A 23981-nucleotide genomic window follows, 5' to 3' on the forward strand; every position below is an offset into this window, starting at 1 on the left:
TTAGTGGATTAAAACCTGGTGTAATTGAAGGATTTCCCTCCGCTACCACTGGTTCAAATGTATTATAACTAAGTAAAGCTCTAATATGTTTGCTTCCCCCTGAACAAGCCGCTGTGTGACCTCTTCTTTGAGAACGAGGCTCAGTGTGTCTATGGATATTAATACAGGCCGGTGAAAAGTTGGTTGAAAAAGAAGGAAACAGCTTTTGTGTCTGCGTTGGCAAAGATACAATCTGTTTTTTGTGTTGTTCAGCAGAAGTAACCAGATGCTGTGTGGTTAAAGTACCGGTGCACCAACATAAAACCTGTTCACCTAAAAATCCTGCTTTTAAAAGATATTCTCAAAAGAAAGTTCTCTGCAGAAAACTGGCACCTGTCAGTGATATTTTATAAAATAATATATAGTAGCAGTGTGCAGGATGTAAGGATCTCTGTTTATCTATCTATCTATCTATCGACAAATGGTAAATAACTTTCAGATTAGTCTATAATCAAATAAAACAGAAAGGGAACGACTCTTTTCCCATGTTGCACCGTCGTGTTTCAGAACAAGCAAATGGACAAACCACAGATTTGATAGATAGATAAAAGTAGACAGATAGATGGATACTTTATTAATCCTGAGGGAAATTCTGACATGCACTGAACGCAGGACATTATCGCAAATGTCAATCTTCTTATTTTGAGCTGCATCAGAGGACCAGAGGCCTGTGATGGGAGGAAAATGAAAGAACATGATGATTCATTCCTACCAAATCTAAAATAGATTATCATTAAAGCACGAATGATAAAATATAAATGTGAGTCACTGTTTATTAAAGTTTGGTCTCCTCTCCACAAGGTCAACGCACAGCCTCTGCAGCTTCATGTTGGACTCAGTCTCTTGTGAAGCTGCTTCCCTCGAACTGACAGAATCCAGGAGGAGTCTCATCTTTTATTTAACTCTGGAGTTTGAACTTCACACAAACTGCAGGTTAAAGTGACGCAGATTCAAACATTTCCCAGGATCCTCTGTGTTTTTCAGGGATTCAGCTTCGTCTCTCTGCTGCAGTCACACAGGCCACAGCGCGCATGCGCACTGTGCACACGCACTCCTCGTCCCCGTCAGCCAGCAGAGGTGGGAGAGGTTTGCATCAAGTTAAAAAAACGAGATACCGGAAACGGAGGATTCAGTTTACAAAAATAAGTTATAATGGTGCATTATTGTTTTTGTTGGATTTGATTTCAGATTCTATAGAGTATAATCTGCTGTCTTTGAATTTGAATGCTAATTTATTGTTTATATATATATATATATATATGTCTTAATTTGTCCTCTGAGAAAGAACTTTGTAACGGCTGTTGAGAGATGCTGTATAAATAGTTATTATTATATTATAATTAGTTAGAAAACCTTATACTTGAGTTTGAAAGTAAAAATCCAATAATAACCTTTCAATTTATATATATATATATATATGTATATATATAGACAAGGAGGGAGGTGTGTTAGACTGAATAGTGGAAAGTACTAAAGTATATTTACTCAGGTGTACTTTACCTATGAATTTTTATTGTAAGTCACTTTATACTTATGAAGTTGTACTACACTACATTTAATTTCATGGGTAAATATAGTACTGCCAAGTCTACTACATAGATTTGATTACTTTGCAGCTTTTATGAAGACGTATTCAAATTTAAGGTTCAGGCTTTACAGATCCTTTTCAAACAGCAGTTTATGAGAGTCGTGTACATTAATCTATGAAGCTGGATTTGTCCCTATTCAGTATGATTTGAAAACACTTGTCAGTTGATCAGAACATCCTGAGCAGCTGTAATGAAACATGACAAAAGGTCATAATAACAGAAATCATATTTTAGGGGCACAATTTGTTCATTCAAATATAAGCGTTCATTGTTGTTGTTGTTGTTATATTAGTATAATATTTATTTTTATAAGTTGCAGTAGTAGTAGTAGCAGTAGTAGTAGTATTATTTGTATCAACATATTTGAATTGTTATCGCCAGTCATAGTAGTAGGAGTATTGTTAGTAGTAGCAGTAGTGGCAGGACCAGTCATAGTGGTAGTAGTAGTGGTAATAGTTGTTGGAGTAATATTATTAGTATCCTTATATCTGTATTGTTAGTAGCAGTAGTAGTAGCAGTAGTAGTAATAGTGATAGTTGTTGCAGACATGATAGTAGTAGTGGTTGTGGTAGTAGCAGTAGTAGTAGTAATAATAGTAGTATCAGTTGTTGCTGTAGTAGTAGTAATAGTGGTAGTAGAAGAAGTAGTAGTAATACTAGTAGTAGTTGTTGGAGTAGTTTAACTATTTTGGCTTAAAGTCAATCGGGGCTTTTATGTTGAAAAACTGCAGCGGAAGTCCCTCCCCCTCTGTCAGCCAGCTTGACTGCAGCTGTGGATCCCGAGCGCGGAGCAGGAGTCGGAGTCTGCGGCAGCGTTTAGCGACGAAAAACCTCCAGTGCGGCCGAAGACGAGGGGAGCGAACCCGGCTGCGGCAGTGACACGACCCCGGCGGACCATGGCTGGTGCTCGATCGTAGACAGGGGCCGCGAACGGAGCGCAGTGCGGACGACGAGCGGCGGTTAGTGGAACATCTGTGGCGCATAATGAGTTCATCCGCGGTCCTGCACGGTGCCTTCTCCTCCTCCGAGCTGTAGCCAGAGCCGCCGCGACGCCGCTTCCCGACGCGTTCACTCGCCTGCCAGAGATTAGACGCCGCCGAGGGGGGACAGAGCCACACAGCCCGCAGATAACTCCGCGCGTTCCCTCCCTCCGTGGCCCCTGGGGACCAGTGAAGTCATCCGAGAAGAAGAAGAAGAAGAGTCTTCATCACCTCCAGAGGAAAAGCAGATCTCCCTCCTCCTCTTCCTCTTCCTCCTCCACCTCGCTCTCTCCCTCTTTTCTCGTCTTTCATGGTTTTCTGTCTCCGAGCTTCTTCTCATCGCTGAACCTCCACCGCTGTCTCCCTCCTCTTCCTCACTCTCCCCCACCCCCTCCCACCCACCCCCTCGCCTGAAAGATGCCGGATCAGATATCGGTGTCCGAGTTCCTGTCGGAGACGACAGAGGATTACAATTCCCCGACTACATCCAGCTTCACCACCCGCCTGCAGAGCTGCAGGAACACGGTCAACGTGCTGGAGGAGGTAAGAGCCACGGGGGGAGGGAGGGGTGAGGGTTGGATGAAGGTCGATGAAACACAGCTAAATGAAAACACCAGGGTTTAAAAGATGGAGTCACCTTGAACTAAATCCACTGTTTCAACCCTAAATTCAACTGGTGAGGTTTGACAGTGGTGGAGCTAAGATTGTTCTGTGACCAGGGGCTATAGAAGGGGGCCACAGTTTCCACAGGGGGGGCCAATATCCACACACTATTCCTGGGGTTCCTTGTTTACTGTCACATCATTGCATATATAAGTGTTTCTCTTTCAAGCACATCGGGAACTAAAAAAGCTCGGAAAATAAGAACACAGTGTCAGCCTGCCTGAAGAGGATGGATGGATGGAAGGATGGATGGATGGATGGATGGATGGATGGAGGTTATTAATTAAACAACACAACATTACACTATTCTAATGTGGAATTTAAGGTGGAATAACTTTTAAATAAACCAATCTCTTCTTGCATTTGACCCACAATTTGACTACTTGTGTTATGACAGTGGTGTGTATAGGACTTTTATAACTCAAGGGGGCCTAAAAGGGGGCCACAGTTTACACAGAGTCCAGCATCCTGATTCAGGTGCACATTTAAGTGATTCGTTGTTTACTGTCAGCCACACTGTTCAAGCACATTTTGTACTTTTACATAATGAGGGCGTTCTCGACTGCTGCACATTAGCAGTTGTCAGCTATTCCCACAAACACACTATTCGGCAACTTAGCCAACTAGCGTAAGTCGTGAGTGTGTGTAGTGTAAGATGATGCTTTGCACTTGTTGTTGTCACCCGATCAGCGACGTTAACGCCCACAACTTCGTCTCCAACAAATGACAATAGTTGCACCTGTTGAGCTGCAGTTTCTTTTTAAAGTGCATTTCTCTCATATTTCACTCCCCTGGTTCAAAGATGGACGCCTCCCTGCTGTTGAATGATCATGCAGTGTGTGTGTGGGTGTGGGTGTGTGTGTGTGTGTGGTTGTGCGGAGGTGAACTCCTACATCCTGCGTTCTCTTTCCCTTTCTTTCCAGATTATCTAGAGCAATAAAAGAGTGGGGGATGGATGGAATGGTGCAAGAGTGCAGGGAATAGGAGGATGTGCACTCAGGCCTGCAGCTCTCTCTGTGCTCACTATTACATAACTCACAGCTTCGGAGCAATGCTGCCCGGGTGTAGAAGTGTGTGTGTGTGACAGAAAGAGAGAGAGAGAGAGAGAGAGAGAGAAACCTCTTCTAGTCGCTGGCAGTCAGATCTGGATTTAACTGTTTCAGGATTACAGAGATTTCCCTGCTCTCTCTCTCATCTCTCAAGTAAAAAACAGAGCAGATATTCTGCAGGAACACGCCCAAAGTCACACTGTGTGAAGCCGTGTCACCTCTGATCACGGAGGAGGAGTGTAATCAGGTCAGGCAGGTGGGCTGTGATGTGTGTGTGTGTGTGTGTGTGTGTCCCTCACCCTCCGCTGCTGTACTTGCTGCCATGATTGAATTGAACATCACAGCAGGGGGTGGGTGGGGAGCGAGCACCTCCACTGATAAATGCCAAAACATGACCTCATTTCCAACCTTAAAACCTTCGGCTGTAGACGAGGATCCCTTCGGACCGCAGACTAAAGATGGAGGAAGTGATGGCTCCGTCCAACGTGGGATCGGCGTCTGAAATGAACTTTTAACTTTGCCGCAGTGAGTCAGGTTTTTAATTAGTTATTTGATGCTATAAAAACAGGGTGAAATGTCACGATTGACAGTTGAGACTGACTCACGATTGGTCGAGCGTTACTGCGTCGACTCCGCCTCCGAAATGCGCAAGATGGCAGCGCTCGTATCCGGGATATTTCCATTTCTGGAAAGTGGGAGGAAATGGCGACGTGTCATCCATCTTTATTTTCAGTCCGTGCTTCAGACTGTTCGGTGGATTCCATCTGAAACGTTGAACACGATACCCACGTTTTCATTCACGCTCCTTTGAAAGTGACTAAATGAGGTTTATTTGTGGCTAAACGACTGTGCAGCTCGTGTGTAAACAATAATGTGATCAGCACAGTAACCAGAGACGGTTTGTTTAAAAGGAGAAAGAACCCAAGAAGCTGAGGCCTCTCTTTCACACACAAGCAGCTATTCCAGCCTGCCCTATCCATCACTTCTACCTTCACTCCTTTACAAGTTTATTATATCGTCGCAGCAGAAAATCCACCGAAACAGGGCCAGGGCCGTGTTTACCCTGAACCCCGAGCACACTCCACGTCTGCTGACTGTAACGAGGGAAAAAACGCTCGCGCCGTGAATCACCTCCCTGGCCCTGCGCCTCCGAAACCGAGAGGCTGCACAAACGAAAAACATCTGTTAGAGAGGGAGGGAGAGAGGGAGGGAGAGAGGGAGAAGGAGAGGGCTGCCATGTGCTTCAGTAGCCGCTCTGGAATTTTTTTCTGCGGAGATCACATGACAAGGAAGACCGTTATTCTGGCACAGAGCAACATGCTCCCCAGTGTTTAGACAAAAGGCGAGATGCCCCTGGAACATCTCGGCGAGGAATAACTCAGACTGGGATCCACCCATGAGACGGAGGCGGCCCGGCTGCAGCCAGGAACACTGTTATGTTAGAGTCTGTTATATAAAATTATCCCTTTGGAGACGTGCAGGGACCCAACGGAGGAGCCACTTCAGAAACAAAAAAAATGTTTTTCGGCTTCACTTTGCCCGGAGAGGAGTTTGGATTTCTGCTGAGCCCTCGAGTTCCTGCTCTCAAACTAAAGAGTGTTCACCTCCTTCCTTTTTCTCTGAGTCATTTTCCTCGGTATGTTGACGAGGTAAATTATGCAAAGGTACGGCGTGAATATTTAATGCTGTAACCTGAGGGGGAGAGTCGAGTCCGCCGGATGGGGGGGTTGTCCTTCTCTGCAGGCTTCCACTGAGTCATCTGGAGGTGCAAACAATTTCCGAAAAAGGTCATCGCTGCATCATATTGTCTTAATCTCAATTGCTGATCAGGAAATAGTGACACAGAGAGGAACCCGTGAATCACCAGGGTTTCTCTCGGCGGAGCACTCTGAGATGTTTACAGCTTTCACCGGGATCACTGCAGAAATATGGAAAACAATGAGCAGCGAGATGCAGAGATAAAGCCCCTAAAAATAACCTCCCAGGCACCGCTGTCGTGATGACTCCAGACGCAGGAGACGGGGGCATTGTGTGTTCTCTGAGCGTGGGCGGCAGAGCGGACGCCGGCTGATGCGTCTGGGTTCTATTTTGGTGACATCTTCGGCGTAAATCAGCCATTGTTGCGGTGGGTGTTTTTTTCCCCTCACTGCACTTCCCAGAAAACTGTCAGTGAAGTTTGGAGATTGTTCATCCCGATGAGACAGATTGAAAAGGATCCTGGTTATTTGTTATAGTCAAAGATAAAAAGCTGAAATCCCCTCAAATACTCTGGGAACACAAAGTTTGTCTTCCAGAGAGGTTAATCCACACAGACACCAGAGAGACAAAGGCATTCAGATCTGTTGGATCCTCAGACCCCGTGACCCAAAAAATATTCAGAGGTTTTAATCTGCTGGAGAGAGTTATGAGAGTAAGGAGAAAACATTTTAACTTTCTGGACCCAATGACCTTTCCTCAACTGACGTCCACAAGCCATTTTCATGAAAAATTAAAATGGCTGCAAGGAAATTTTATTTCATTTGTTCAATCTCTTTTTTCTAAATATCGCTGGCAACAGTTACGACTTATTTCTCATATTCACAACTATTGTAGTTTGCATCAAGTTCTATGAACCTAAAAGCAGCACAGCATGCAGTGTAGTAATAGACGCTCAGCTTTCACCTACAGTCCGGTTAGGTGATGATTCAGGGTTGTTGCAACACAACAAATTAGAGTTAGTTAGTTCTTTATTCAACTAATGGCCGTCTAGAATAATTATTATTTGCTGCTTTACATTAATAATAATCTAAACGTCCATTTCCTAACTAGGTTTTTCTTGTAAAGCCCAAAGAGGCGGATGACTTGGCTGATGACAAAAACTGCCAATCAGATTGAGAGGTTTTTTATCTTCCCGTTGCTCAGCAGGAACCAGCCAATCACAAGCCGCCACTCTACGACTCTCCCGCTCGCTCGTTCCCATTTTCTCTGATATACGTTATTATTAGCAGCAGCAGCAGGCTCCTGTTATCCCCCTGTGGGGCTCACATTGTCACTCCCTCTCTACCCCACAGATGGCACTTTGCGTCACTGGGTTTGCTTTTCTTAACCACACAGAGCCACGGCAGCGATACAAGGGAAACCCTCAGTGCACTGGCATTCCTTTGAGCGCGCCTCTCGCACCACATCACATGGGCCGGAGCAGAGAATTGTTGACTTTACACTGTCGTTCTCTTCAAGCATGGCTGGGCTTGACCTCATAGGCACAGGTCTTTTATACTCTGACTTTTATATAACAGCCTTTTCAGTTCCGCCATTTTTTTAGCTTCAGGTAGTTTGGATGCCATCCTGCTTTTGAAGCTCAATGAGGAGTTTCCTTCCAAATCACTTGGTTTTCATATTGGAATTAAAATCATGGCCTCAAGTCGTCATTCCTCCTCTTGTTTGTAAGTCCAAAGAGAGGAATTAACATTCCTGCCATTCTTTTTCAAAGCTCCGGTGTTTATTTACAGTTCGTCATTTTATAAGAGCTGCTCTCCCTCCTATCAAATGCTGGATCATTCATTAAGGTGACCGTCTGAGATTTAAACCCCTTGTCAGGCTGCACCAATCTGGATAAAACTGCTAAAAACACTGGATCCGTGAAATGAATAGACTAAAATACAGTCATATAGTATTATATCATACTGGACAATGTTGTCAGATAAATAGAATTATAACCTAATGAGCATAAATGAGGATTAATGAGAAACAAAGCCTCTGGAAACTCACTAGAACAGTATGTCAAACTGCATCACTCAAAACGAAGGACTCACTATGAAGAAGCATCCAAACAGCCCACAGCTCCTGCACTGGACACAGGAGAAGCATTAAAAAACGTGAACAACAAAAGTGTGTGTTTGTGACGTTTGCAGGAATCTGCTGTGTGATGCTTTCACAGAGGTTCTGTTGTTTGTCCTGGAGTTCAGTGAGTGGGACATACAGCGTTTGTCAGTTATCGTAGATCTGAGTTGTTTGTCTGAAAAAGGCCCGAGGGCGGCGGCCTTCATGACATGTTATCATGTGAGGCTTCATCTCCGTCACATGGAACGTCAAGCCCGGCAGCGAGGAGTCAGTGGTCACAGAGTCTGCACAGCAAACACACAACTCTTTTGTGTATTTGGTCATTTAGCATCGGAGGCTCTTACCTTTTAGTGACCGAAACTGGAAACAGACTTTTCACTTTAAGGAAGATTCAGTCGTATAAACACTAAATTCCCAAAAATATATTACGGCCAATATCTTGCTATTATAAAAAATCCACATCACTCAGGCTCTGGTGTCAGATACGTACAATTATTTAAAAGACGTGCATAGTAAACAAAAGTTTTCATTCCATGGATAGATTGCAGTTCATTACTCTCCTGACCAATGTTCTATATGCCAAGTATTCCCTCCCTCGTGTCCCTGCTTGATTATATTTTTGACTATTCTTTGAATCTCCAACCACCAGAACTGAAGCAAATGTGATGCATAATTTAATGCTGGGTTTTTATCAAACTTGGCTTTACATAACAAAACTGAGCGCCGGCTATTTCAGGCTCCAGTGCTGCAGCATTTGCAGCTGAGGAGCACAATTGTGTCTGATTCAATTAATAAGTTATCGCATTTTATTCATCATTTGTCCCCGGTGTCACCAAAACCCAATGAATCATACACTGTGAAAACTCCTACAGTTTTGTGAAATTAGGGCTGCATATGCAAGTCAGTTGCCCCAGACATCTTCTGGAACCTTCTCCTGCCAGCCCCCTTGTGAAATGTCCGAGCAAGTCTACGTGAGACTGCACCAGGAAAATGTCGGCAAACTGCACAGCGACAAGTGGGCGTGATGATGGCGTTTCTAATGAGCGGCGAAAGCAAAAACTGGAAGAATACAAAAATCGGAGGATTAGAAAGAAGAGTCATAAATGCACTAGACACAGATGAAGATGTCAACTTGGAAAGAGAGTGTAGAGTGTAGATGTGCCATAAACAAAAGCATGTGATTTCTGCTGCTGAATGAATACGTCACGTCCTGCTGCTCTACATCTTCCTGTTGTCGCGAGCGTCTGACCCGACAATCTCCTGCAGCGTTCTTCATATGTGAAAGAGAAACTCTGGAAACATCTGTAAGCACAATGCAGGGCAGTTCAGTAGCACCACAAACAAGATCTCTCGCACAGTTTCAACAAAAAAGGGAAATTCCAGCCGTCACGGAGGCATGGTTTGCTGCCGGCCTGTAACTTTAGACAAACTGGCCTTTGAGCAGCAGTTTTCTGTGTAAATGTGATGATAAGGAACGTTTCCCGGTGGAATTCATCAAAAAGAGATAAATCCAAGTGTGCAATGAGTTTCGATTAGTGATGACACACAAACTAAAAGAGCATCTCAAAGCGGGCTGGCATATGGGGGAGGTGTGACTTCAAATCTGGCCCCCCAGAAAAAAATACTAATAATAAATCTCCGATGCCTTTTCCAATTTGTTCCCGCAGCAGGAGGTGGGTCTGTTGCGTTGCTTGTTTGTCAGCTTGTTCGCCGTCTGTGGCTGAAATCTGATAATCGGTCTGTGGGCCACAGCTGTTGGCCTACCTTCCTGCCGCAGCTGCACTGCGTATATCATCAAGGGCTATTAGCCGGCAACGGATTAGCCCCCCGACCAGACTCTGCTCTGGCATCCTGATCCCCCCCCCCCCCCCCCGCCCCCCTGCTCCTCCCCAGATTTAGGTGAGGAAGAGTGGGTCAGTGTTCACATCTGTCTGCTCGCCTTCCTCACACGGATGGATGGTGTGAGAGTCTCCCTCAGTCGACAGCCATTTTAATCTGTAATGGTTCACAGGGAGCAGAGAGTGAGGCAAGTCACATATTCCATCTGTCATGCTACAGGTAGATACGGAAAAATGTATGATAACAATCCAACCATCAGAATCAGTTAATTGGTTAATTGACTAATCATTGCATCTACGATCATTTCTGAGTGACCACCATCCACCACTACTGTGGATTTAAATACCATTACATCAAGGCTACGCTGGTGACCTATGCAGGGCCCCCCCCCCCCCCCCCCCCCCTTGCGTCCCTTAAAAGATGAGCAGTAAGATGGATTTCAAAGCTACATTAGACACAAGTTCTGAATATAAAGAATAGAGCTGTGACACATTAAGTGTTACATACAAGTCCTCCATTGTCTGTGTGTTGTCGGTTTTTCTTTTTATGATTATATCAGTGGTAACGTTGTTGTCCTCCAGGATAGCCGTGCATAAAACCAGGACACAGTGTTGTCCTGTGACGGCTGCCTGTCTTGTCGTGTCCTCGGGGGTAAACACTGCGTCTCTCTGTGTGTGTGTCTGTGTGAGCCCTGGACTGGCTGTCTTCATTTGCATGTGTGTGTGATAGCGCGGCCGAAACAAACTGATGCAGCCTTTCAATGCCGACGTTCATCCCCCGATGGGCCCGCGACACAAGCTGTTTTCCTAATGCCATTTTACAGACAGGGAAAAGTGCTGCATCACTTCCTCTTGTGCGCCGTGACTCTCTCACAGCTACTGTCACTCTGAAAACGAGGGGAATTCCAAGTGGAGCTTTGCCGAACCACAGCCCCTCAAGTGGTTCAAGCTTGTGTGGTTTGACACCGTGAAGTCCCCTGAATGTCCAGTTGCTCAAATGTCTGAACATCCGAACGGCCTGAGGGAGTGGGTACACCTGTGGTTTTTGGAGGAGCTGCTCTGTCGCCCAGCGGAGTCCTATAAAGTGTGAAACCTGAGACTGGTCTGCAGAGAAACTTCAAGGAATGCCATAAAGCGCTCTGCGGAGTCCGGGCTCTGTGACTTTGCAACAAGGACTCCTGATGACTGAGCGGCGTTTGGGAACATTACTCAGAGGCTAGAAAATTACTGGTACTTCTCATTGTGCATGTTTATCAAAGGAGCACATTCCTTGGCGTCGTGCCCTGCAGATTTACAGGCGGCTGATTGGTAGGAAGCCGAGCTGGCAGGCTTATCCAGTTGATCAATGATAAGCGAAAACTCGGTGATAAAAGCTTGAAGTAGTTTATTTTAGCTTTTCTTTGATCGGCCTACATGGCGCTGGCCTGTTACAAAACACAGATTTTGTGTCTGGTGTTGTATTCCTCTTTTTTACTGTGTCATAAATGATCAACACTTTAATGATGATGTAATAGGTCGGATGTCGGAAGAGCTTCAGTCATAAAGTGTTTGTTGTCTGTGATCAATCAATGAGCCATGCATTGACAATACATCTAAAAAAGAGCTTTAGAGATAAAAAACAACTACTTTCTTTATTGATAAGTCAGTTTTAATTATTTTCTAATTATCTAATCAAATAACTGTCTGATCCACTCAGTATCCAACAACCTTCACAATTCCTTTTAAACCAAAGTAGAAATAGTCATATTTTCTTATTTTGACCAAACAGCTGCCACGAATCCAAAGGTCTATAACATATTTGTACTTAAGCTTCTTAGAGATCAGTGAATTTTTGGCATTTAAGCTTGAAAAATATGTCACTACAGTCATTTTATAAACCAAACAAATAATTTATTTGAGAACATATTCATAAAGTATGTTGTTTTGGCTGTATTTTCCAGCAATTTGGCCTTTTATGGACTAAATGATTAATCAAAACCATGATCAATTAAACAGATGGTGGTAGTTAATCACAGGCCTGAATAGAAAGTGGTTTCGGGTTGTTTTCATGTTCAGATTTGTCCCTTTTTGTTATGCTCCAGAAAGAGATTTTATTTTGTATCCATCATCTGCCTGTTCCTCTCCCTCTTCTCCTGCTGATGGCTGCTGATAATCTGAATAATGGTAAACACGATACAGTTAGAGGGTATGGTCCTTGTGTGATGTGAGTCTGCTGCAGCAGTGTGTGGGTGTAATTATGAGAACACACACACAGCTCGCAGTGGTGGGCTGAGTGAGAGCGAGCACCACAGAGGGAAGTTGCAAGATGATGTGTGAATGTAACACTGCTGCGAGCACGGCTCGACTCTTTGCTCGACTCACGCAGGCGCCTCCCGCATCAAGTCACCGGAGATGTGCAGCTCGGAGAGTCGGCTTTTATCCATCACGTGACCTCGCCCAACTCACCACAGAGAAGCTCTCGGCTGAGCAGCTCCTCTCCTCTCAGGGAGGCCAGAGCTGGAAGCTAATCGCAGCAGTAGATAATGGAGTAATGGCCGACTTGTATTGACATCTCTTCGGTGGCCAATACATTAGGGTCAAGGTTTTTTAACAACCGATAAATGCATTCAAGCTAATTAGAGCAGCTATCTACTGGTGATTTTCCACGTTTTTAGCCAAAGACTCTAAATAAAGATGGACGACATGTCTACACTTCCTCCCACTGTACAAACATGGAGCCAAAGTATTCTGGATACGGAGCCAGATTCTGTGGAGAAGTGATCCTGGAGAGGAGACAGCAGTATCAGGGGTGGGGGCCACTACACGAGCTCGACCAATCACGAGTCACTTCCATGACATTTCACCCTGTTTTTATCACATCAAATAACCAATTAAACCCAAATGATCCGACACATGAACACTTGAACATATATAAGTGTGACAACAACTACCTACAATGACATAAACTATCTCAAAATAACGTGGAGGTGGCGTCAGGCACAGGGAGGGTGTTGAAAAAAAATGTCTGCTTCACTTTTTGAGAGCTGTCATTTCCTCCATGTTTAACTCTATGTTTAGCACATGAACAACCTACAGTCATAGAGACTCTAGTTGGTAATCATTCTGTTCATTTGTTAATGTAGCATCCATCCATGTTATCGGGGTAAACACAATAATAGTCGGAGGAAATTTGTGAGTCAGTTTGTGTAAATTCTCTTTGTTGACCTTTTACTGTCTGTAGCTGTGCTGCAAAGCTGGATTCTCCCTTGTGACTCCATCCTGCATAATGGATTAGTTAGAAATGCGAGTAAGTGGATGAATTATGGACTCAAGTGAGTTTTGAATTGCAGGACTTTCAGTATCGTTGCTATAGATCATGAAATATTGAGTTTATTGTGAGCGTGATGATGCAGAAGCTTGGTTCCTGCAGAATCCCATTAAAAAAAACAACATCAATTCATGTTCATGTTTGGACCTTTAACTTCCAGCTCTGACAAAGATGTCGTCTCACCTAATCCTTGTTATTTCAGTTGCCAGCATGTCAGATACTCTACACTGGTCATGTGGTCGCCCTGATGCACCTCTTAACCAAAACCAAAACCACAGGCAGTTGTTCACACTCTATCAGTACCTTGTGTGTGCCTGTGTGTGTGTGCCTGTGTGAGGCAAACAGGCCATGTGACCTCAGCTGCTTTTGGAAACGTTACATCCTCTCATTTTTCCCATTCCGCAGGCCCAGAGAAAGGGATGTGCATTTGTTTCCTGCCAATGAAAACGACACCCCACCCTTCCTGCTTGACTCATGCCACATAGACTCAACAGGGGAAAAAAACAATCTAAATGACACACAGACTTATCTTTGCTGCGAGTTCTTCATTTGGACAGAACAAGCAGGAGTTGCGTTATTTTCCTTTTTTGTGTGTGTATTTTTTTAGGAGCAATTGTTTGATTGCAGCCACAAAGCAACTTCATCGGTTCACCAAAAAGCAGAAACAAACCTAGAAAGTGAAAGCTGCTCTTTTCTAAAGATTCCACCGCAGAGAATTTTTAGCTCAAGTCCGTGGATAAATGTGCCACTTCCTGTTTTCTTCTTCCAGGAAATAATTAGCATTTAAGCTCCTCTAAGAGCTAGTGTCTCTGCTGGGTGCACAGTCGATTTTGCCACAGTGGCACAACCGAGTCCCAGAGAGCTGCTAACAAACTGGTGAGTCAGAGCAGCTTCCTGCCATCTCCGCACTGAAGAATGTGGAGCCGACGCGCAAGACGGCCAGATCACATCTTCTTGGTAACTGCAGAAAATCGTCCGCCGGTGGGATGCCAAATGCCGAGCTGCAGGAGGAGCTGCAGGAGTAAGAGTTCAGGGAGGAAGTGAGGACTTAACAGGCCATGAAAGTGACAGAGCAGGAATCTTGAGTGGATCAGCGAATCAAGAGCAACACTTCCCCGGCAGCCAGAGAGCGTTGTTGTTTTTTACTCCTCGGCTGTCAGCGGGGAGCTGCTGGTGTCATTAGACGGAGTGCTGCCGACCCAGGACAGGACACTGTCAGGCCTGGCCGCTTCCTGCTTCCTGTCAAAGGACGGCTGCAGGGGAAACTGCAGGGCTGCCGGGGGAGGATAAGGCCTCGGGCAGGAAGTGTGAAGTTGAGACAGTGTCCAGTCAGTCATGCCCAGTCGCTTCGGACACCAGTTTCCCCCCCGTTTTCTGTGTTTGTTTGTCGACTAGCAATCAGCCTTATTAACCCCATTGGTCACATGAGGTCACATGTTGGTTGGGGGATTTTCCTTGTGTTTTGTTTGTGTCTTTAATTGTCTTGTTTCTTAAGTGGGAACATTTTCTGGACATGTTTCCTTTATTGATAGTGGACAGAAGGCTTTTTTTGATTGATACTAGTATTAATACTCAAAACCCAAGAGATGAAATCCCCCAGGTTCGTATTTTGAGACATTTGTCATTTCAGTCTTTGGTGCTGACTAGCAACACAATCTCTTCATACTGAGTTGTCATGCATGGTCACTCATATTTACCCCCGTAATGGCCATTGACCTCTCTGGCTCCATCTCTGAAGGACTTGGGCCTAAAAGCATTCTGACACTGGCATGTTGCCTTTCACAGCACAAATGGCTCTTCAAGAAAGATATTTCTCAGGGGAGTAGCACACGATGACGGAACATACTTTATTCCTTGCTTCATTTTCTCAGCAGCGCTAAATAAATCGTCCGTGTACATCACTTTCCTGTTTGGGTGGAGAGACAAATGGCCGCAGATGTTTTGGCACTGTCACGCCTGATCATCCCCCTGGGTAGAGTGGGATCTCGCAATTGGCTGCCGCGAGATATAAAACAATCCTTTGACTACATTCAATAGTTGTCAGGCTTTTGGAAAAGCAGAGTTCAGATGCATTCTTGCCCGTTGCCAAGGGTTTGCAAAGACTGTGTGCCAAGACAGAGCTATTTCATTGATTTCTTTGCCCCTTGAAAAGCTGAGAGAAAACAGCTTCAGCAAACCATCTCTCCCAGTTACATGGTACCGAGAATAACGAGAATAAATTTATAATTTATCTGCTGTATGAATTTGTTTGGATTTTGAATAAATGCGCTCGGCCTTGACATCTAATCTAAAGCAGCTATTTAATCAGATGTAACTATGTGGATATATGGACAGGGTAACAATAAGAAAGTGAATCTTTTTAAAGCCTATTCACGCAGCGGCCGAATATTTAATTAAGAGCACAGACAGAGTGGATTACGAGTGACCCTTGGGTGGCGGTGCCAGCTGCTCTCAGCATGAGCCCCACAAAGGTCAATCGGCCTGCTCACCCCGTGTGTTGTGCTCCTCATCCTAATCAGCGTTTGGTGCTACAACCTCTGAATAATCACAGATTTGCTTTGGAAGGGGTTCCACTGCAGACGGACTCGGACGGAGGGACTAAGGCACTTTTGGGCGAGTGGCAAAGAGGAACGCTGAGACAAAACAAGGCTTGTTGGAACATGTGCTGGCTGTTACGGGGATTTAATCTGTGACTTTTGTGGTATTACTCCGCTTGTAATCACATGTAAGAAATGTATTTATTCTCCTTCAGCTTTTTAACGACATTCATAGATTAGTGTGCTGTTGATCTACTTGATTAATTACATCGTTTTTTAAGTCATGAAAAATCTCCATCACTGTTTCCCAGAGCCGATGAAAAGGTCCTCAGCATCTTGTGTTGATCAAAACCCAAAGATATTCAGTTTACAGTTATAGAATAAAGTGAAAACACAAACAGAGAGAAGCAGCAAATCATCTCATTGAAGCAGCTGGACCCAGTGAGCGATTTGATCTTTATTATTATCAAATTATTGCCAATAGATTTTCTGTTTATCCACAGATCTATTGTTCCAACTCTGGGAAAGATCAGATTTCAAGCCAAAGAGAAATCCATCATATTATTAATACTGAGAGACAGAAAAGAATACAAAGACAATAGTAAAACATAAATCTATTTTATTTAGTCATGTTGTTTGGGGTTGACTCCTAAAAGTGAAGCCAAATCCTCTGGATAGGCCCCTGGTGGCTGGCTGCAGTATAGGTCATAAGCTCCGCCTCCTCCATGTTAGTGGACCAAAAAGTCCCAAACAGTATTTGTCAAATACATTTTTCCCAAAGATGTTGTTTTTCTTAATTTCAGGTTCTTCTTATCACACCAGTGTTTGTTCAAGTGCTTTTTCAATACTTTTGGTTTCATTAGTTATTGGTTGATGCTCCAGAAATGTCATGAAACCTCATGATTAACAGCTGAGACTAATTCATGATTGGTTGAAAGTGGATCTCACTGCCGCGGCTCCATCCCAGATCAATACTTTGCAGATTTTGGAACAGAAACACCCAATATGGCATATTTTGGCCTCATTTCTGGATAGTGGGAGGAAGTGGAGATTATTTGTTCATATCTTTAATGAAGGGTGTTCCCCAACGAATAACCTTTAAGATCTGAGTGAAGCTTTTTATCCTTTGAGAATGTTTTCATTCTGTTTGAAGATTTTCAATATAGCAATTATCAAAATGATATACAGAGGTAATAATAGTGCCATTAAAGTTTCATTTTGTGCCTGTGCAGGTAAACAGACACAGGGCTAAGCAGAATGAGTAGAGGTCTGCTCCGTGTGCAGGGGGGATCAAAAGGCTCCGGCCTGGCAGAACGGGCCCTGCGGCTAAAAATTTCTGCTGCCATAATTGGGGGAGAGCCATGTTAAACTGTCCAGGGGAAGGCAAGGACAGCTTAATTATGTTGTGAAATTGAATTAGCCTGCTGTTGTGTATGTATGTGTGTGTGTGTGTGTGTCTGCTTTTAACCGGCTGACCTTGATGTAATGGTGTTTTTGCCGATGTTTATCATCTCTTATGAGCAAACATGGCAGAGTTATGGTTGGATTCCCTGTGGTTAGATTTGGGCTGGTTATGAGATATTTTTTCCCTCAGGAAGAATTGATTGTGACGAGCACCAATGCCGGCTCAGATTTGAAACCATTTGGCCGAGGCAGGTACTGTGTGGTTGTGTTGGTTGTGTACACTCATCCTGCTTCTTGAGCGCCTCAGCCTCTCCTGCAGTAAATTAAATCCTATTGGACAGATGGCGCTCAGTGTGACAGGTGATCTTCATGTTGCTGATGTGCAGCGAGCAGAGAAACGTCTCCGGGTTTGTTCAGTTATTTGGATTGGTTGCTCAGCGGTTAATCTGCTCACAGCGGTTCATACACATGGGAAATAAATCACAATACAGAACAGAGGAGAATTTGATTTTACTCTACAAACTATAACTATAATCATTGACTAAAGTCTCATAGAAGCTTTTAACCAGGGATCAGAAAAGGTTTATATCTGCTGCAGATTCTTCTGTTATTACAAATAAAACAACCAAAAATGCAATTGGAAGAGAATAAATTTGCTAAAGCAAAATTGATAAACTCATATTGTGTTAAACAGAAACAGGCCGTCTGGATAATAATAATAAGAAAAGACTACTGGGATAAAAACGGGATGTATTCAATAAAAAAGTATTAATAAGAATATTAAACATTTCGCTCAATTTAGGATATCAACTGTCAACTAGTGAATTGTTGGCGGATGACGTCGTTCATTTAAAATTTAAAAAACAAATCACATACTTTGGTGTGTATTAACATACCTGGGTGGCCCGCTCACATAAATTGAAAGTGTGGGGAAACACTGAATAGTAAATTTTTATTTTTATGGTCATTATTCGAACTCCCTGGTGCTTAGGTTTCTAAACTGTGAGCATTAATCTCTGAAAGGAGAGCGGCACAGATAATTAATTCTAACACTCGCTCAGCGGTTTATCTCTCCTGCATTTATATGTTTCATTGTATCAGAATAAATAACCTGAGTGCGATAAAATTGGAAGCGCTGCCTATTTGCTTTGCCTAATGGGGAACACACAGGGTTTTCTCCTGCAGTCAGCAGTGTTGAAATAATGATTCATGCCATATTCAGGTCAAGCGCTGTATTGTGAGCACTCTGTCTAGTTTTAAGGAACTTGAATGCTTTGAATCACTTAGCAAATATCAGCTGTGACGCCCTTAATTCATGACATTTGCTACTTCATGAAAACAAGGGCTTTGAATTTCTACACATTTTTTTGCTGTCTTCTCATGTGGTTGTTTCCAGTTTGTTCTTTTTTTAAAGAGAAACCAACTTAAAAACCACTGTCTCCTCCTCTTTCCTCAGGCGTTGGACCAGGATCGAACCTCCCTGCAGAAGGTGAAGAAATCAGTGAAGGCCATCTACAATTCAGGACAAGGTGAGACACACTGTTTCTAGATAAACCCTGAATGTTGGTTACACGTTGGAAAGCCCCCATTGGAATACGCAGGATTGCTTTATTTATTTTTGTTGTCTGGAACATTGGCTTTTTTTTGGGACAGATGGTGTTCTGTGTGCGTGCGTGTCCACATTGTCCCAGAAACCAACACCTGAGTTTGTTTTGCCCGTTGCTGTGACATGGATCCTCAGTAATTTTCCACTGAATTCTTCAGAGAGCAGCCTCCTCCCAGTAAATTGACAGTTTCAGATGTTTGTTCACACACACACACACACACACACACACACACACACAAACACACGCAAAAAAGTTTGTTTGTTTCTCCCCAGAAAGAGTTTAGTCTCGTTGTGACCTCTAGAGAAACGCCTGGAGCAGTTCTGTATTTACCGTCTGACACGTTATCTGGTAGTTAAAGTAGTTATGTTGGTGTGAGACAAATACTGTATGATTTTTTTAAAGAAAAGACAAATTTATTCATTCAGCCAAAGATTTAACTCCTCGTTGATTTGGCAAAAAACTATTTAAGTTTTCTCCAAACTTTCTCGAATCAACTTCTTTGTGAGGAATACAACAGGAGAGCGAGAGGTTCGTCTGTTTAGGTTGCAGCCAAACAATCTCCCTTTGTTTTAAAAAAAGGAAGTCGGCCTATAATTTGCCCTTTTCCATCTCGCTCCTGCAATCAGAGGTCAGGCTGCACACGGCAGAAGGAGTTCGCTTGCCGAGGAGTCTGAGGTGTGCAGCAGATCGTCGGCTGCAACTCCTCATTCAACAGCTCGCTGAGGCTGAGGCTCCGTTTGGTTCCATTAAGGCTTCAAAAAATAAAAAATTATCCTCTGGAGAAAATGCAAGAAAATAACATGTCTGGTTTCTAGTATTTTTTACGATTTTTCAACTCTGGTAGTTCTTTTGCGACAGCTTCACAGTAAAAGCAGTGTGGTTTATTTTAGGAAAAATGTAAGGTTATCAAGGATATATATAACATATTTTGTTGGCCCATAAACTATTGACCCACGTTAAATTGGCAGGAATACAGAAAATATCAAGGAGAAACAAAAGATTAAACAATATAAGGATTATTTTTTGGACTTGATTTGAGTTTCCAGTTTAACAAAGTTCCAAAATGGCTGCTTCAGGAATCAGCTCCACGGCTCTCGTCTCACCTGACCTCCCTCCCAGGACTCTTAGTCTGGATTTGGCATCGGTCTAAACTTGTCCGTCCCTCCAGCTTCTCTCCAGTTCTGGAGTTAATGACGAGGACGGATGGATGCTGCTGTTTGACTGACGATGAAAATCACCGGTTCAGGTCTCATGTGTCTGTTATTGATTCGCTCGTGTCGCTGCACTGATGAGGGAAACTTTCCGCTGAAGGATTCTGCCACATCTGTGTCAACATGACCATCCTGGGGAGTCAGATTTAAAAAACGGCTTTGTTCCACGTGTTTGTCTCCTGCATTTCAGAACAAAAAGTGATATTATAGAAATATTTGTATAGTTTTTCATTTCATCTTACCACATTTTAGGTGCAGAGAACTCCAATTAGGGTTTTTTATATATAAATTTCATACTAGTCTTGAGTTTATCAGATTTTCTAGCAAATATATTTATCACTGCCTGAACTCTCTTTCCCTCAGACCACGTTCAAAATGAAGAGAACTACACCCAGGCTCTGGACAAATTCGGAAGCAACTTCATCAGCCGGGACAACCCTGACCTGGGGACGGCCTTCGTCAAGTTTTCCTCCCTGACCAAGGAGCTGTCCGCCCTGCTGAAGAACCTGGTGAGTCCAGCATGTCAACACCGGGGCTATAATTAAAAGGAGCGTCTTACGGAGCCCGTCTGACTGAACGCTAACTGCCATCATGGCTGCTCTTCTTTCACGTGGACAGAAAGAGGATCATTCTCCAGAGAGAGAGTTTATTCTCCCTGTCTACGCTCGGATAAGTGGTTTAGGATTTGGCTTTACGGTTTGGGATTAGCTTTACTTTAGGTTAAAGGTTGAGATTTAAGGTAAGGGGTGATAGTTGTATCTGTTTGTCTGCAGGGGATCAAGAGGTTTTCTTATGTCTCTACACCTTTAAAAAGAATGTCCACAGCCAGACAGTATCGCTGACAGTCAATAAATCTTCCTCGGAGTCTTGTATTTCTTTTTTCCGGTCAAGGCTCTTATCCGCCTGCTGTGGATTTCCCCTGTTTCCCCCCCGTCTCTGTTGAATATTGTGTCCTGTGTCAATCCTCTGTGAGGGATTGTTCTTGGAAGAAGAGACAGTCTCCATTCTCACCATCTCTTCCTGTGTGGCCGACAGCGAGATTAGACTCCATGAGTGCACTTGGCAGCACCGGGAACAACTGTGTGTCTCTCTCTATATCTGTGTGTGACAATTTGGAAACCTCCTCATATCAGCCACATGTCGGTGCTACCTACATAGTTTGCGGGACAGTGAAATTATCTCTTTTCATTCCTCTCGATCTCTGCTTTTTCCTCTCTTTTGACTCCTGTCATTTCCGTTTTAAGTATTTTATTGAGCGAGTGCGCAGACTTCGATAAATTAGCCCTCAGGGCTGCTGGTATGCTTGTGCTCTACAAATTAGTATTGATGAATAATGCTTGTCCTCGATGTCCTACATGTGTTTTCTGCCTTAAATGTAAGGATTTCGGTCCATGTTGGTTCCAGCTCCTCTGCACCTTCCCCTCTTACGTTCCTTCGGAGAATCGTATCGAATGAGAAAGAGAAGGAGACGGTAACAGCTTCCAGGATGGGCTGTTAGAGTAGTCCGGCACTTGTCCAGTTGAAGATTGATTCTGACATTGGCCATATGCAAGACGGGCACTTAAGAAGCACATTAGCGCCCATTAAGTGTTGTTTACTTCCTTGACTGCGGGTGTGTGTGTCTGTGCGGACAACGGGGACTTAAATGCTTAGTAGTGTTGTAAATGACCTTGCTGATCCTGATGGTTAGAGCTGCTGAGGATAGCTGTGGCAACCTGAGCTGCTGGCAGTGTCCAGCTTTTGCTAATTCCTCAAAAGACCAAACTTGCAGTTTTGTTTTCTTCAATCAGCAGGAATGTGATGATGCACTGCTCTATAGGTTAAAGGATGACGCTGGTGTTAATAAAGACTTTGCTCATTGTCAAGAAACTTGTTTAAAAAAGCCAAAACAACAACTTGACTGTGGCTCTCTATCTTCAAGCGCCTACTTAAGATTAAAGCTGCACTAATCACTATTTTCAAGGTATAGCTTTTGGGGCATTTTAGTTTTATTTTGATAGAGACATTGAAGAAGACAGGAAACTGGTAGATAGTTGAGGAGAAACAAGCAGCCCGGCCAGACAGGAGCCGGCCGGCTCCACCAGGCATACAGAGTGTGCCCTAACCATTCGGCTATCAGTGGCCTCACTAATCGATAATTTATATTGGCAATACATCAGATGATTTAATGTAATGTGGAAGGGCGCACATGAATGACTCTGCAGTTTCCCTCAACCAAACAAAATGTTTTTGTCTGTCAGCTTATTTCTTTTGTTTTTTCTGCACCAAAACTTTACTTTAGTGTTGATTCCCTGTCTCTCAGTAGAATCAACACTACAGTAGAGCTGGTTTTAGCTTCGTAAAAAATAAAATAAGATGATAAACCCAGTGTACGTTACCTCTCCAGCCCGAATCTGTCGTTTGTTGAGTGAACATGGTGCAGCTCAGGGGTTGGTGGAGACCAAAAACAGAGCGCAAAGAGGGAGAGTGAATAATGGATGTAGATTCATCAGGTGACCAGAAATAAGACCCTTCCCTATATTAGGTTGCTCTGTTACCTGTACTGCATATAGAGCCATTTTATAAAATAGCTGGAAGTTGAAGGTTTTAGCAAACGGTGCTCAAACAGGAGTAAGTAGTATATTTATTGGGGATTTTTTCCAGATATGGATTATTACCAAGCTGGTGCCATAGTAAATATCTATGGCAGCTTGATTTACTTGAATTTGTTATAATAAGCTTTTCAGATGTTTCTGTCTTTTCATGTTTTGTTTTTTTCATCCCCTAAATATATGTAGATCGCACCACTGTTTTATAATAAACAATAACCACATCATAACTCCTGTCCTCCTTCTCTCTGTGTCGTCTTTCAGCTCCAGAGCCTCAGCCACAATGTGATCTTCACCCTGGACTCCCTGCTGAAGGGCGATCTGAAAGGCGTGAAAGGGGTAAGAATATATGTTTGACTTTCTTGAGGGGCCCCTTCCCCATGACACGTTTCGGCAGTGGGCCAGGGAAAAATAGATCCCTCATCTAGACACCTCTCGATCTAACTGTGCATGTGAGGCAGAGGGAGTTAGACGAGAGATGGGGGAGTAAGGGGTTCAGCTCTTTGTTGCTTTAAGATCACACTGTAAATCTTGGAGAAATAAACACTGCCTCCATGTTGGGCCTGAGGTGAGTGGCAAGTAACTGGGTCACGAACCCCTGATGTTCGAGTACAAGGAAGGGGAGCAGTCCCTTGCTGTGCGTCCAGCGAATAAATCGTGAGCAGAGTGAGGCATGTGCTGCGTCTCTGGTAGCGATCCAACTCTGCTAACCACATGGTTCTCATGGTGACCCTCTTTGTAGTTTGCTGATGCTTGCCCTCCTGTGTTTCTGCAGGACATTAAGAAGCCCTTTGACAAAGCATGGAAGGACTACGAGGCCAAGTTGTAAGTGGATAATTAAAGTCTGCTGTTTTAACCCTTCATATTTGCATCACCCCGCTCATTTGTCGTGTTCTGAATAATGGATCGAACAGTGCTAGTAACTTGCAATCTTTTAGTTCGGCTCCTCCAGGAGCGTTGTAGAAGTCACAAGCCTACACACAAAGTCAAGAACATGTGAAAAGGAGAAGCACATTCATTTATTGATTTGTTCTCTCCGCCATGTCAGCACAAAGATAGAGAAGGAGAAGCGAGAGCACGCCAAGCAGCACGGGATGATCCGCACCGAGATCACCGGGGCTGAGATCGCTGAGGAGATGGAGAAGGAGCGGCGTCTCTTCCAGCTCCAGATGTGCGAGGTAGGTAGTGAAATGTGACTGTTGACCTCATTAAGAGCTGCATTAACACACAATCTGCATCTCGAAGTCCTGGATGTGGATATGGGAACAAACGGCCAGACCACATACAGTGACACACTGTGGCCACTGAGGCAAAGTGGAGGTGGTCTGTCTTCCATTAAGATCAGATCTCA

The 23981-nt window shown here is 43.8% G+C and overlaps 1 protein-coding gene across 3 annotated transcripts in view; it reads left to right on the forward strand.

Moving 5' to 3' along the window:
- The first annotated feature begins 2392 nt into the window (after positions 1–2392).
- Positions 2393–23981, forward strand: part of asap1b (ArfGAP with SH3 domain, ankyrin repeat and PH domain 1b) — a 47127-nt gene continuing 25538 nt past the window's right edge. For all 3 annotated transcript variants that reach the window (XM_062379303.1, XM_062379302.1, XM_062379301.1), the window contains exons 1-6: positions 2393–3150; positions 18681–18753; positions 20406–20551; positions 22895–22969; positions 23406–23455; positions 23679–23808. In XM_062379303.1, coding sequence (XP_062235287.1) covers positions 3025–3150; positions 18681–18753; positions 20406–20551; positions 22895–22969; positions 23406–23455; positions 23679–23808 — 600 coding nt within the window. In that variant the 5' untranslated portion in view covers positions 2393–3024. The remainder of the gene's footprint in view (positions 3151–18680; positions 18754–20405; positions 20552–22894; positions 22970–23405; positions 23456–23678; positions 23809–23981) is intronic.

Source organism: Platichthys flesus, chromosome 21, assembly GCF_949316205.1.
Source record: "Platichthys flesus chromosome 21, fPlaFle2.1, whole genome shotgun sequence".
Lineage (NCBI taxonomy): Eukaryota > Metazoa > Chordata > Actinopteri > Pleuronectiformes > Pleuronectidae > Platichthys > Platichthys flesus.